The following is a 14,888-nucleotide window of genomic DNA, read 5'->3' as shown; positions in this document are numbered from 1 at the left end:
CCTCGGCCTCCCAAAGTGCTGGGATTACAGGCTTGAGCCACGGCGCCCAGCTAATTTTTTTTTTTAAGGCCACAGGAAATGGAGCCCCCCTCCTGTGACAGCAGCTCAGTTAGGGCCGCCATCTCCCCTGCTGGGTCCTTGAAGGAAAACAGGGCAGTAAGGTGGGGAGTGTGGGCCTCCAGAGATCTTTCTGTACAACAGTGAAGTTATTTTCATAAACCGAACATGCTCTTCCACAATTTGGCTCACATATGGAAATGGGACAAAGAGCTATCTGACCGGTTTCCACAAGGGAGTCTCTGCCACCCTGTTCACTGGGGCAGTGTGGATGAGAGGCACAGGGTCCAGCATTTTACCGTGGAGTGGATCATCAAATTCCATCCAGCGGCTGGTGTTTCGTGCTGGCCATTGAATAATGGAGCTCCTTTGGGGGGTTTTCCTAAGACGGGAAAGTTATTACAGCCTTGGAGACAACTCTCGGGGTCTGGGGCGCCCTGGGTGTTTTCTGTGCGAAGGGTACGAGAGACAGATGGCTTGGGGAGGGTGACCTGGTGTGACACTGCAGGGCCAGCTGGGTTCTCAGGGCCAGGTGGAGGATGGCCTAGTGCGAACACCTGCTCACCCGTTTGGACGCGGCCTTGTCCACTCCCGGCGAGCCCCTTCTCTGTTGGTTCCACACAGGCCACATGCCTCGGGTCATGCACGTCTCCGTGACTAGGAGGTGCTCCGGTCTTCCTCTGCATAACGGGACCTGAGTGTCCCCTGGTCAGGCCCAGGGTCTCCGTGTGCCACATATCCTGAGAAGGAGCCCTCTACGTCCCGGCTTGAGGCGCTCCTGCTCCCCCACCCCCAGGTGGAGATGCTTAGACCCCGTTGGGAACTCCCAGCTTTCCTCCCCAGCCTCAGCCATTGCCCGCCCCACACTGTACCCTTTTCCAGATACAAGGGATCTTTAAAAAAACACAAGCCTGCAACTGGACTAGGTGTTTCTGCCCTGACTACCACATCATGACGGGCTGTGAAATGGCATCTCCCTGTGGTTTTAATTTGCCTGCACTTAATACCAGTGCGCCGGCCATGGGGCTTCCCTCTCCTGGGCTCAGCCCGTTCCTGTCCTTTGCTCATTTGCTGTTATTTTGCAGGACTCCGTTCCGAGTGAGGCATGCTCGATAGCTCTCAGCTCCATGGGCTGTGGCATCTGTGGGCCGTTTTGGTTGTTACTGCTGTGCGGCCCTGGAGCTGCGTTTTTGTTTCTCATGAGCAACTTTTTTTTTTTTTTTTTCCACACCTGGAGCCTTGTTCTAGAAGGAACTTCCAAACTTATTTTGGAAGTTGGTCTCTATCTCCTGACCTCGTGATCCACTTATTTGGAAGGTCCTTTGTTCAGGGGTCTGCTGCCTTTGGGAGAAGCACAAAAAGCTGCTTCTTCTGGGTGGGCAGATGACTGCAAAGCATCCCTTCCAGCAGGATCACATGGCCCTGCGCCAGGTCCTCAGCACGGCATTGGCATGCAGGCTGGATTCCAGCTCCACCCCCCACCCCCAATCAGGCGCTCTTGTACAGTGAACAACCCGCACGAACATGTAGGGCAGCCCTTCCAGGGTCCCGCTTTATGCAGGTGGCTTCATTCCTGTTCCCCAGCTTTCCTTGGCTCGAGGTTGTGTTTCCTGTCGTGTGAGGGAATGGGAACTCCATCTCCTCCCTGTGAGGGCCTGCACAGACTCCAGTACTCCTCAGCATCAGCTCCCATTCCTGCTCCTCCCCACCGAGTGCTCCTTTGTTTCTCTTGCCTGTGACGTGCCCTTATTTTGAAGCTCACTACATGTGAGGAGGCTAGAGAGGCAATGCGAATAGGGCCTCAGTTCCAGAGCTTCCGGCCGCAGCCATCTACCTTGAAGGGGTGCAGTAAATGGCACTGGTAATGGCTAGAATACAGGAAGAGGACACCAAGCTGCCCCTTACACACACTGCACTGATGGTGCCAACATACACGGGCAGCACAGCCCTTCTCTGCAGCTGCCAGGTCACGGGCCTTTGGACGGACCCCTCTTGGGCTGCCCCTTCCTGGGCTGCCATCCCCTCTTCTCCACTGAGTGCTGCTGAGAGCCACCACGAAGAGCTGGAGCATCCCCTCCATAGGCCAGGACCTCCAGGGGATCCTGACCTGCAGGGGCCTCTGTTAGGGCTGGAATGGATTGTCCCTGCAAAGTGCTGTCTCTGATGCAGTGTTGGCTCCTGCAGGTGGTGGGGGTGATAGCATGGCTGGGGGCCCGGCCCCCACACAGCGTGATTGACTACGAGGAGCAGCGGACAGTGGACCCCGAGCAGGCCAGAGGGGTGCTCAAGTGCGACATGTCGGATCTGTCTCTCATCGGCTGCCTGGGCTACAGCCTCCTGCTCATGGTCACGTGCACAGTGTACGCCATCAAGGCCCGTGGCGTGCCCGAGACCTTCAACGAGGCCAAGCCCATCGGCTTCACCATGTACACCACCTGCATCATCTGGCTGGCATTCGTGCCCATCTTCTTTGGCACTGCCCAGTCGGCTGAAAAGGTAATGAGGTCCCCAGGAGGTCTCGCTGCCTGTTTCCTGCCTGTCTGGCTGGTTGATTCCTTCATGAGCTTAAATGCTTGTTTGTGCTTTTGTTTATCCCGTATCCAGCTGCTTGTTCATTCCCTCATTCCCTTCTTACTTTCTTCATTCATTCGCTTATCCAAGCTTCTAACCCCTCTTCTTCACGTCCACTTTTTTTTTTTTATCATTTTCATTTCTTTGAGAGATGCTGCCTCACTCTGTCACCCAGTTACAGTTAGCTTTTTTTTTTTTTTAATTCAAGTTCTTCATATGCTTTTTTTTTGTTTTTTTGAGACACAGTCTCACTCTGTTGCCCAGGCTGGAGTGCAGTGGTGTGATCTCAGCTCACTGCAAGCTCTGTCTCCTGGGTCAAGTGATTCTCCTGCCTCAGCCTCCCGAGTAGCAGGGACTACAGGTGCCTGCCACCACGCCTGGGCAATTTTTGTAATTTTAGTAGAGACAGGGTTTCACCATATTGGTCAGGCTGGTCTCAAATTCCTGACCTCAGGTGACCCATCTGCCTCGGCCTCCCAAAGTGCTGGGATTACAGGTGTGAGCCACTGCGCCCAGCCTTCACATGCTTTATAACTGCCACCCCATTAATGCGTCAGCCCGTTGCTGCATCATTTATTCACGTACGCAGCAGAACATTTTATGCACGTGTCCTCCATTTATTTGCCCATCTGCTCCTGAATTCTGTCTCTGCCCATTTATTCATTTGTATGTATTTGAAACGTGCTCATTCACTGACATGCTCTGGCTCCTGCTTCCCCAGGTGTCTCTCTGTTAATAACCCTCCTCACTCCTCCCTCCTGCCCACACCAGAGCCGCACGGAGGCTGCCAGCCCCTCAGGCGCCAGGGCTCTGCTCATACTGTTGTCCTGGTCTAAGTGCTCATTCCCAGTTCCCCAACTGAAACAGACTCAGCTCCAGAGTATGTGGTGAGGACTGTGTGGGGCGGGGCAGGGAGCGCAGGGCTGAGTCCCATCTCGTCCCCTCTTCCATGGCCTAGATCTACATCCAGACAACCACACTAACCGTGTCCTTGAGCCTGAGTGCATCGGTGTCCCTCGGCATGCTCTACGTACCCAAAACCTACGTCATCCTGTTCCATCCAGAGCAGAATGTGCAGAAGCGAAAGTGGAGCCTCAAGGCCACCTCCACGGTGGCAGCCCCACCCAAGGGTGAGGATGCAGAGGACCACAAGTAGCAGGGCAGGTGGGAACGGGACTGCTCGCTGCCTCTCCTTTCTTCCTCTTGCCTCATGGTGGAAGCTATATAGAGCCCAGGTCCACAGTGAACAGTCAGAAGCAGGGAGTTTGCGAAGACCACGCTCCGCATCGGGGGGCTGGCCTTGAGAAGGAACTGGACCCAGCTCTGCCCCGACCCCAGCATGTGAGCTTCATGCTTCCTCATCACAGACCAGACTCGCTACCCATGGGGGGAAACAGCCGCTGAGAAGGTTCTAGCTCTAGAGAGGGACTCAACTTATTCTCTCCTCCGAAGTCCAAAGATGATGATGAAGCCCTGGGCTCTGCCTGCTTTGAGGGAGATTTCCTCCCCCCAGTCAACCCCCATAACCTGGGGATTGGGCAGTGTGGAAGAACGTGGAGACCGCAGAAGGCAACATGAGGTTGGAGTGGAGGAGGAGGTGTCCCAGCAAGAAGAGACCTGGGGCTGTGCATCTGGATGGAGGCACGCAGGCCTGGGTAGGATTCCTCTGGCACTGAGGGAGAGACCCCGGGTGAGACCCCTGTGAGCATGGGAAGGGCCTGCAGTGGGCGAGGGAGTGAGCTGAGGAACTGGGGTGCACCCCCATGAGATTCCCAATGCCATGGGCTTTCCCCCATCCCGCCAGGATTGGGCAAGGTCAGACTTAGAGTACAGCTGTTTTCCTCCCCTGTGTGTCCTCCCTTAAATCACCCCCAAACCTTGGCCAGGCACAGTGGCTCACACCTGTAATCCCAGCACTTTGGGAGGCCGAGGCAGGTGGATCACCTGAGGTCAGGAGTTCGAGACCAGCCTGGCCAATGTGGTGAAACCCTGTCTCTACTAAAAATACAAAAATTAGCCAGGTGTGATGGTGGGTGCCTGTAATCCCAGCTACTTGGGAGGCTGAGGCAGGAGAATTGCTTGAACCTGGGAGGTGGAGGTTGCAGTGAGCTGTGATCGCGCCACTGCACTCCAGCCTGGGTGACAGAGCGAGACTCTGTCTCAAAAAAAAAAAAAAAAAAAAAAGCCCACCAAAAACCCCCCAAACCTTAAGAAATTCAGATACACGTGTGTAGTGTTAGTGATGTGAGAACAAGGAGCAGGGTTGCATTTGTGTTGTGTTCGGGTTGGGGATGGGTTTAGGAGTTCCAGGTTGGGAGCAGTGACAGAGAGTCGTGGCCGTGGTGAGGGTGAATCCCAAGTGGATGGCTCAGGACAGGTATGGAAACCCTTCATTCCCCATAGGTCTGGGAAGTCCATTTGCAAGCTGAGCACCAGGCCTGGGGAGGAAGAGGCATGGGCTGCAGATGCACGCACATTTGTTTTTCATTGATAGTGTTTACAAAAAGCTTGGTTTAAGTTATGGAATTTTGTGTCCCTGGGGGTAGAATTTAAATTTGTTAAATTGACCACTGTTTAAGATCAGTATACATTCTCTAGTCTGTGATATCTGGAGCTAGTTTTGAGGGTGAACCACACTTTATCCAACACACAAACTTTCCCATACAGCTTCTCTGCTGCGCAGTTGGTCTTGACCTTGGGACTAGGTGTTTCTGCAGTTTTTAAGTAATTAACTTAAAAGCCTCTCCTCTGACATTTTTGTTGCACTACTCACTCTCCTTCTCCACATTTGTTGTGTTCCTAGGGCTTCTCCATAGTGTGAATTAGGACGTTTCATTTGTTGCTGAATGCTTTCCAGAATGTGTTTATTCCATCGGGTTTCTCTCCTGTGCGGCTCTCTCATGCGTAATGGGGTGTGTGTTCTTGCCAAAGGCGGTTCCACACTCGTGATTGTATAGGGCTCTTCTCCTGTATGAACTCTGAGGGTCAGTGAGCTCTGATCTCCAAGGGAAAATTTTCCTGCATTTGCTGTTTTCTCATGTCTCTCCCAGTGTGAACTCTTTGGTGTGCAGTGCGCTCTGACTTCTAGCTGAAAACTTTTCCACATTGCTTTACATTCATGTGGTTTTCGCCACTGTGAACTCTGTGATTCAGAATTAGAAGCAGTTCTTAGTAAAGGCATTTCCACACCGATTGCCCTGAGGATTTCTCCCCAGCGTGAAGTTTCCGGTGTACAGTCCTGGCTTCCCGCAGACGACGTTCACACTCTGCCACGTTCATGCCTGCGGGCCTGTCCAGCAGGAACTCTGATGCACCATGAGGCCTATCTACTCCTGTGGCTTTCACATTCCGTCTACTTGCAGGTTATCTCCACAGCATGCACCATTCTGCGTACAGTGGGGCATCTTCTGTTACTGAAGATGTTATATTTAGTACATTCACAAGGTTTCTCTCCTTCCCGAATTTTCTGATGTATACAAATAACTGACTTCCACAAGAGGGCTTTTCCACACTTGGTGTGTACATACGGTTTCTGCCTGTGATCATTTCTTTTTTTTATTATTTTTTTCGCGATAGGGTCTTGCTCAGTTTCTTAGGCTGGAGTGCAGTGATCATAGCTCACTGCAGTCTCGACCTGGGCTCCAGCAATCCTCTTGCCTCAGCATCCTGAGTAGTTGGTGTGCATGACCATACCCAGCTAATGTTTTATTTTTTGTAGAGACGAGGTCTCACTATGTTGCCCAGGCTGGTCTCGAACCTCTGAGCTCAAGCGATCCTCCTGCCTCCACCTCCCAAAGTGCTGGGATTACAAACATGAGCCATCGCACCTAGCCTCTTTGATCATTTCTGTGGTGTTCGGTGGAGGTTGACAGCTCCCTAAAGATTTTCCTCTTTTTTTGCATGCATGGGTTTGAATTCTTTGAGGTCCAGTCAATTTATTTGGACCCCTGAACAAAGTTTTGTGGGTTTTCTTCTATGTGTGGAATTTATAAGGCATTCTTCCAGTGTGGTTTCTCTTATGTCAAGTGAGAGCTGACCTGCACCGAAGGTTTGGTCCCATTTGTTGCCCTTGAATTATTTCTCCCAGTATGAATTATATGTCCCAGTGAAAATGAAGTTCTGGGTTGGAGGCTTATTCCACGCTTACACCATTAGAATTGCAGTGTTCCTCGCTGGGATGAGAGCTCTAAAACAGAGTAAGGTTACGTTTTGATGTAAGCTTTACCCACCTATTTATAAGGTCTCGCCTGTGGTCCACTGTGTTGAGACTTCTACAGAAGAGCTTCTGTATAGTAACCATATTCTTAGGCTGTCTCACTTGTGTGAATCTTCTGACACATTTATTATAGCTTTGTCACATTTCTTATCCTTTTTGCTCTTTAGAAATTTCCCCTTAATTTGTTACATTCATTGCTTACTGTAAAGAGTCCAGGTAACTGACTTTATTCAGTTACTTCCTGCTCAATAAATTGAACTTTTCCCAGAAGTTTGATTTGGGTCTTCAGTTGCTTCTTTATACAGATAGTGTTTCATAAAACTTCTTCAAAAATGGAATAAAATGCACGATTCCAAGTGAATCTTCTCATCATTTTATAGAATGAAACTGCTTCACAAATACTCTTTGTTATATTGATACCTTCGTTTCTAAATACGAAAAATTCCAAACTAAATATTTTCCATCTCTTGGGCTTTGACGGGGGAAAAACTGCTGTAGTGTGGACAATACTGATGGTTATGACAAGTAGCTTGGGGAGTTTCAAAAATGACATTCCACCCTGTGGAGAAGAGGCTGAAGAAATGCAAGGGATAGGAACCAGGAGGGAATGAGGCTCTGATAAGAAGACACTGACCAGCTGGATGGAATTCCAAAAGGCACGCAAGGGTGGAGAGAAGTAAATTAGTGAAAGGACGGGATTCGGCTGAGTGTGGTGGCTCACGCCTGTAATCTCGGCACATTGGGAGGCTGAGGTGAGCGGATCACTTGAGGCCAGGAGTTCAAGACCAGCCTGGCCAACATGGTGAAACACCATCTCTACTAAAAACACAAAATTAGCTGGGCATGGTGGCACATGTCTGTAATCCCAGTTACTCGGGAGGCTGAGGCTGAAGAATCGCTTGAACCAGGGAGGCGGAGGTTTCCATGAGTTGAGATCGCGCCATTGCACTCCAGCCTGGGCAACAGAGAGAAACTCTTGTCTCCAAAAAAAAAAAAAAAAGAAAAGAAAACTGAACTTGAAAATTTTAAGCCTCACCCCTTCATTTGTGGATTACTGTTTTACTCTATTCAGGCTGCTATAAAAGAGTACCATAGAGTCAGTGGCTTCTAAAAAACAGACATTTCTCATAGTTCTGGAGGCTGGGAAGTCCAAGAGCAAGACACCAGTGGATTTGGTGTCTGGTGAGGGCTGCCTCCTTGTTCTTAAACAGCACTTCCTTGCTGTGCCCTCATATGGTGGGAGGTGTGAGGGCACCCTGGGGTCTCTCATAAACAGCACTTCCTTGCTGTGTCCTCATATGATGGGAGGTGTGATATGATGGGAGGTGTGATATGATGGGAGGTGTGATATGGGAGGTGTGATATGATGGGAGGTGTGATATGATAGGAGGTGTGATATGGTGGGAGGTGTGATATGATGGGAGGTGTGATATGATGGGAGGTGTGATATGGTGGGAGGTGTGATATGGTGGGAGGTGTGATATGATGGGAGGTGTGATATGATGGGAGGTGTGATATGATGGGAGGTGTGATATGATGGGAGGTGTGACATGGTGGGAGGTGTGACATGGTGGGAGGTGTGATATGATGGGAGGTGTGATATGATGGGAGGTGTGACATGGTGGGAGGTGTGATATGATGGGAGGTGTGACATGGTGGGAGGTGTGAGGGCACCCTGGGGTCTCTTTGATAAGGGCTCTAATCCCATTCCCGAGGGCTCTACTTTCATAACCTCCCAAAGGCCCCAGCTCCAAATACCATACACGGGGGGTTAGGATCTCACCATATGAATTTTGGAGCAACATAGATATTCAGCCTATAGCCATTACTCTGTCAGAATACTAACTAGTCTTTCTGCTTCTTGTATCTTTTCCCTCTTATTCATCCTACATAGTAATATAAAAAAAAATCACTGTTCCATGGCACCGTGGTGCTGTGGTCCCACTGCTAGGGTCCCAGCCCTCTCCTGTCACCTCCATCTGGCTGTGGTTTATTCTCAAATTTACCTGCAGACTCTAACAGAAATAGCAGAAAGGGTACACTAGTCTAGGGGAACATGGCCCCAGGCACTGTTCACTGATACAATCTGCCAGATTGGGTATGATCAGAGCTCTCAAATATTGAATTTACCTGTAGTATCAACATCTGAGTTATTTTTCCCATTCTGGTCTACAGACAGATAAGACAGGTAAAACTTCCAGGGCACACAGACCTTGTCTTGCCCATGCCCTGTGTACTTCTTTAAGTCACTTTCACATCTTGACCTTGCACTGTGTCTTGGTTAAGGCTTCTTGAGGTCAACTCCAGCTCTGCTAGATAAGTGACCTTGGGCAAGATACTCATTCCTCCCATAGTCACTGAAAGCCAGAGTCTCCTTAATGCACCCTGCAGAGGTGCCCAAATTGCTGGCCCCATAAGCCTATCATTGGTCCTCTCAGTCCTACCAATCACTGCCACACAGACCCCACTCACTAACCCAGCCCCACAGCTGAGCAGTCCCAGGACCCCATCTCACTCCCAGCTAGCCCCTCCTCACTGCCCCCCACAGACTGCTTATTCATTTTGGTCCCACATGTACCCTTGGGTGCTTACTCTGTGTTAAGCATATGGGATACATCAGCAGACAAGATAGACAGGAACTGCTTCCCTCATGGGACTTGCACCTTAGTGGTGGAGACACACAATAAACAACATACAAAACTAACCAATAAATGACACTGTATGTTAGAGGGTGATGTGCTGTGGACAAAAGAAAACAGCAGAGCAGGGTACAGAGAATGGGGAAGCTGGCGGGGGATGGCTGCAATTCTGAATAGGGCAATCCAGTACAGGCTTCATCTGAAGGAGGTGGGGAGCAAGCCATGGGGATATCTGGGGGATGGGCTCCTGCAGGCGGAGTGGCAAGTGCAAGGCCCAAGGGCAGGGGTCGGCCTGGTGTTTTGGGGACCCAGCAAAGAGAGTGGCATGGAGGAGTAGGGTGAGGAGGGGAGAAAATGTGAGGAAGGCAGCAGAGTGGAGCAGTCAGGGCTCTCCAGAGAACAGAGCCCAAAGGATCAATAGATTAGACGCAGATATAGATTAGATATAGATATATAGAGAGAGTTTTGCTCTGAAGGCCTTCAACTGATTGGAAGAGGCCCACCCAGACGATTGGGGGTAATCTCCTTTACCTAAAGTCAGTTGATTGTAGGGGTTACCCACATCTACAAAACACACCTTCACAGCAACATCTAGATCAGTGTTTGATTAAGTAACTCGGTACCATAGCCTGGCCAGATGACACATCAAGCTAACCGTCACCTGAGGCACTGTGGTATGTATACCATGTGTGGCCCTGTAGGCCAAGACCACTAAAATCAATGACTTTAGTTTACTCTGGGTGAGATGAGGAGACACTGGAGGGTTTTAATAACAGTCAGAGGGTCTGACGAACTAAAAGGACCACTCTGGCTACTGTGTTGAGAATGTTTTAGCAACATCTTTTGTACACGTGTCTTTTCAGAGTATATTACATGCAGAATAGTGTAGTGGACACCTTTATTCATTGAGACAACACTTCTGAATCACGCACCCAAGCTGCACTCTTGGAAACATCTTTTATACACGTGTCTTTAGAAAGTGTTTTCCATGCAGAACAGTCGTAGTGGTCACATTCATTCACTGGAGTAATACTGCTCTCAAACATGCACCACTAGCATTCTTAGAAACATCTTTTTTTTGTTTTTGAGACAGAGTCTCACTCTATACCCCAGGCTGGAGTGCAGTGGCGTGGTCTCAGCTCACTGCAACCTCCCCCTCCCGGGTTCAAGTGATTCTCCTGCCTCAGTCTCCTGAGTAGCCTGGCTAATTTTTGTATTTTTAGCAGAGACGGGGTTTTGCCACGTTGGCCAGGCTGGTCTCCAACTCCTGACCTCAGGTGATCTGCCTGCCATGGCCTCCCAAAGTGCTGGGGTTACAGGCATGACCCACTGCTCCCGGCCAGAAACATCTTTTGATGTGTCCTTATATTTTGGGAAAAGAATAAAAAGGAAGAGAGAGAAGAGGTGAGCAGAAATTTGGCAGCCAGAGTGACCAATTCCTGAGCATCGTGGTGGTCCAGCTTATCGGGTAAGGGTTTGGGTTCTATCACAGAGCCTTCACATTTAAAACCCTTCTCTTAATTCTAATGCTGTGATCTTGGACAAGCTACTTAAGTCAAAGACTCCTTGTTTGTCAAGTAAGTATGATACTCATATCTAGCTGGTAGGTAATCATCCATCCCTACAAACCTGAAGGTTTTTATAGAAATTTCATGGCATAATGTAGGAACAATGCACAGTGCCTGGCTCATAATGAGTGCTCAGTGAACCTCTCTCTCATGCAGTAATGGTAAGTACAAAAACCATTAGAGGCCAGGCGCTGTGGCTCACACCTCTAATCCCAGTACTTTCGGAGGCCAAGGTAGGTGGATCACGAGGTCAGGAGATCGAGACCATCCTGGCTAACACGGTAAAACCCTGTCTCTACTAAAAATACAGAAATTAGCCGGGCATGGTGGCGGGCGCCTGTAGTCCCAGCTACTCAGGAGACTGAGGCAGGAGAATCGCTTGAACCCCAGAGGCGGAGGTTGCAGTGAGCCAAGATCGCGCCACTGCACTCCAGCCTGGGCGACAGAGCAAGACTCCATCTCCAACAACAACAACAACAACAACAACCATTAGAAAGGCTAAGAAGCAACATTCCTCTGCCTTCATCATCCCAGGCCGAGCACCAGGCATCTAGGGACACCCCCATCCTTATAGCTTAGAGCTTACTGAAATGACACAAACTAGCCAGTCTAAACCATTCACCCACCCTGCCTTTCCCTCAGACACCCAAAGAAAGGCTCTGACTTCATGCTTCCCCTACTCCCTGCAGACTCCTGTCTTCTGCCTCCTGAACACTCAGGTGCCTCGCCCACATGGCCCTGTGTGGCCTGCCCTGCCTCCTGTCTCTAGGAATAGTGAGTACATTTGTTACCCTGAGCCTCTCCTCTGCCTCTTTTGGCTCCATCTCATTGACTAACCTCATAACAACCCAAAACAGGATGGAAGTAACTGTCTCACGCAATTGTGAGGATTAAATGAATGAACAGATGCAAAGTTCCTACAATAGCATCTGGTAGCAGGCATGCCCTCAGATGTGAACTGTCAGCCCCGGGGATGGGGGTACAGCTCTTTATATTCCACAGCATGAACACTCTACTTTCGAGGACCACGTGGGGTTTCGATGGTCATTGTCGGGGGCTCGGGCCAGGCTGGCTACAGACAGAAACACTTGGAATGCTTTTGGCCATGTATTAGTGTCATCTAGATAGCCAGGTGACAAAAATGCAACTTGTACATCTTAGAAACTGGGCACTTTTCTCATTTTATTTTCAGAAAGACACACTGATGAATAATTATTGTCAACAATTTTTTAAGGATAGTGATGAGGCCGAGGCAAGCGGATCACGAGGTCAGGAGTTCAAGACCAGCCTGACCAACATGGTGAAACCCCGTCTCTACTAAAAATACACAAATTAGCCGGGCGTGGTGCTGCGCACCTGTAATCCCAGCTACTTGGGAGGCTGAGGCAGGAGAATCGCTTGAAAGCAAAACAAGACAGTGACATGTGGTACACAGGGTGGCAGACGGAACACAGGGAGTGTGAGTAGCACCCAGTGCTGGCACCTGCAGAGGAGGACCATCAGCACCGCCGAGAGGTCCTTGAGTGATCAGAAACAACCAAGTCTTGCATTCTTTTCCCTTCACAAACTGTTATAAAAATATTTAAGTTGCCAAAGATATATTTAGCAGGAGTAGAGGTGGGCCAAGAAGCAGGGAGCCCTCCAACTGCGAGACAGAGGAGGGTGAGAGACTGATGTCTGCATGTTGTACTGCTGACTAAGCCAGTGCTACAGGGGAGGGTGGGGCAAAGTGCAAAGTTAAGGAGAGGAATCCGATAGGGGGAGGCTATGGCGTTCTTGGATTAATTTTGAATTAAATTGTTTTCTCCACCAAAAGCATTCAGTTTAAAGCAATTTTGTTCCAAGACTCTGAGGCTCGGGCACAGTAACCTGGAAGCCTGAGTCTGCCGCAGGGACAAACGCTGTTCTAGAAGCAGTTAGTGAATATGGAGGAAGGTAACGTCTTAGAGAGGCCGCTATCAAAGCTAGGCAAACAGGCAGGCAGGGAGAAAGAACCCAGATGACAAATCAGTCAGCTGAAGATGAGGGACACCCGGCAGGAGATGGGCAGAGGAATCTGAAAGGGGAAATCCGAAGCAAATTCTTTTTTTCGGTAACGAGGAGGCAGTTTCAGTGGCTGTTCCCAGAAGCCCATAGAAATGAAGAACCTATCAGTCTAGATGCTAATTCCCTCCTCAAACCAGGCAGAGCGGAGCTGGCACTGTGATGGGTCTCGGAAGGCTCTGAGGTGGGAGGAGAGGCCAGGAGCTGCTTCTCGGGCTCTTACCTTTTTCTATGGCCCAGGTGAGGGGCGGGGAGACCAGCCTCATGTGAAGGTCATGGTCGTGGTGTGCCAGAACAGTCTTGTGCACTACATGAAGCAGGCGCAGGCTGGACGTGTGAAGACAGAGCTGCTGAAGGTGGCACATCACCAGGTGGCCAAGTCTGTCCCTGAAGAGTCCCAAATCGTGGTCCTTCATCTTGTCACAGCTGGATACGTCTACACAGCCATTAGGACTAGAAAAGCAAGGTATGGAATGAACCGCTCTCCCTAGGAAACACTGGTTCTTTGGGGATTAACCTAGCTGAAGGTGGGGTACAGAAAACTCCCTCTAAGTAACTACTGAAATGTCTAACACTACACAGATCAGCTGGTAGAGAAGATTGTGGCTGAAAAAGTCCTATTGCAGGGTCCTCAGAAATGTACTTTTAGGGGTTGAGCTGGGGCAGGTTAGAATTCCCCACGTAGAGAGCAGTATCATCCACGTGAGAAAAGAATGACTAGGACCCAGGCAATGTCCACTCCCCTAGTTGAGAAGGCCATGTAGTGAGCTCCTAATCCTACAGTAAAATACAATGAAGCCACTGCCTGGCCAAGTACTAGTACCATAAATATATTCAAGTCAGCCTTGGCATATCTAATAGGCCAGTGACTGACTTTTTGCCTTCCCAGACAGGGATGAGTGAACAGGCATCTCGGAGGACTAATTTCATGAAAACCTAAGCCTGACGGGAGGTGAACTCAGGGAGTGCACTGTCTTCTCAGATAGGGGCCTTCAGGCTGCACTTAATGCTGCTGAACGCATAGTTCCTGGAGCCGCAGCTGAGATGAATGAGACTCGAGCTGGCTGCAGGCCTTGGCCCTGGCTCAACTGTAGGCACATACCAAGTAGTGGTAGTTCTCATGCGTTCATTAAAAAGAGACAAGACAACCAACCAACTCAGCTTAAAAACGTGCTTCTCAGGGATTCAAGCTAAGGGGGTGGTAGTTAAGACCTGGCACATTACATGGATGGGGTGAAGACAGACATCTGTAGCAGTGAACATGGTTTCTTCAGGTTTACTCTGGAATCTCAGGGTGTCAGCCGCGTGAAGCTGCAGATGAACTTCTGAGGATATGGGTGTGTCCAAGAAACCTCTTGAAATACTGCTTCACATGCAGCTTAATAGGGAAGAAAGTCTTGAGTTGCTGATCAGCTAACAGGAGATGCTGGCCCACAAAGGTGGCCTTTATTAGATGAAGGCTGAATTTAGATTACTTGGACTTCGAAGCTGCTGAAAGCTTCCAAGTCTATGTTGCAACCCAGAGCCCACTGAGTTCTACCATGATATAGAATATCCTCTTCTGTAACATGGGGGTGAGGTGCTGCATTCTCGGGGTCAGGAGGTTGCTCAACTTGATGGACAGCACTCCCACAGAACAGGAACTTGCCACTTCACTTTCCAGAATAATTTGCTTGGCCTCCCATCTTCATTGCATGATATATTCCAGCTTGCAGTAGCGCAGGCTCCTCCATTCCTTGTGGTAGGAAAAGGGAGAGGGCCCCCAGAGGCTGTGTGTGTGTGAGATGCACAGAT

General features: G+C 49.8%; 1 protein-coding gene across 1 annotated transcript in view; it reads left to right on the top strand.

Annotated features, from left to right (window-relative positions):
- GRM6 (glutamate metabotropic receptor 6) overlaps nt 1-3,794 on the top strand; it is a 15,002-nt gene extending 11,208 nt beyond the window's left edge. Inside the window, exons 7-9 of the mRNA XM_032156075.2 lie at nt 1,619-1,674; nt 2,242-2,553; nt 3,587-3,794. Of these exons, the coding sequence (XP_032011966.1) occupies nt 1,619-1,674; nt 2,242-2,553; nt 3,587-3,784 (566 nt within the window). The 3' untranslated portion in view covers nt 3,785-3,794. The remainder of the gene's footprint in view (nt 1-1,618; nt 1,675-2,241; nt 2,554-3,586) is intronic.
- Nucleotides 3,795-14,888: the final 11,094 nt, after the last annotated feature.

This window comes from Hylobates moloch, unplaced genomic scaffold (assembly GCF_009828535.3).
Source record: "Hylobates moloch isolate HMO894 unplaced genomic scaffold, HMol_V3 SCAFFOLD_6, whole genome shotgun sequence".
Lineage (NCBI taxonomy): Eukaryota > Metazoa > Chordata > Mammalia > Primates > Hylobatidae > Hylobates > Hylobates moloch.
The sequence above is the reverse complement of the archived record's forward strand: the minus strand, read 5'-3'. Positions and strand labels throughout refer to the sequence as shown.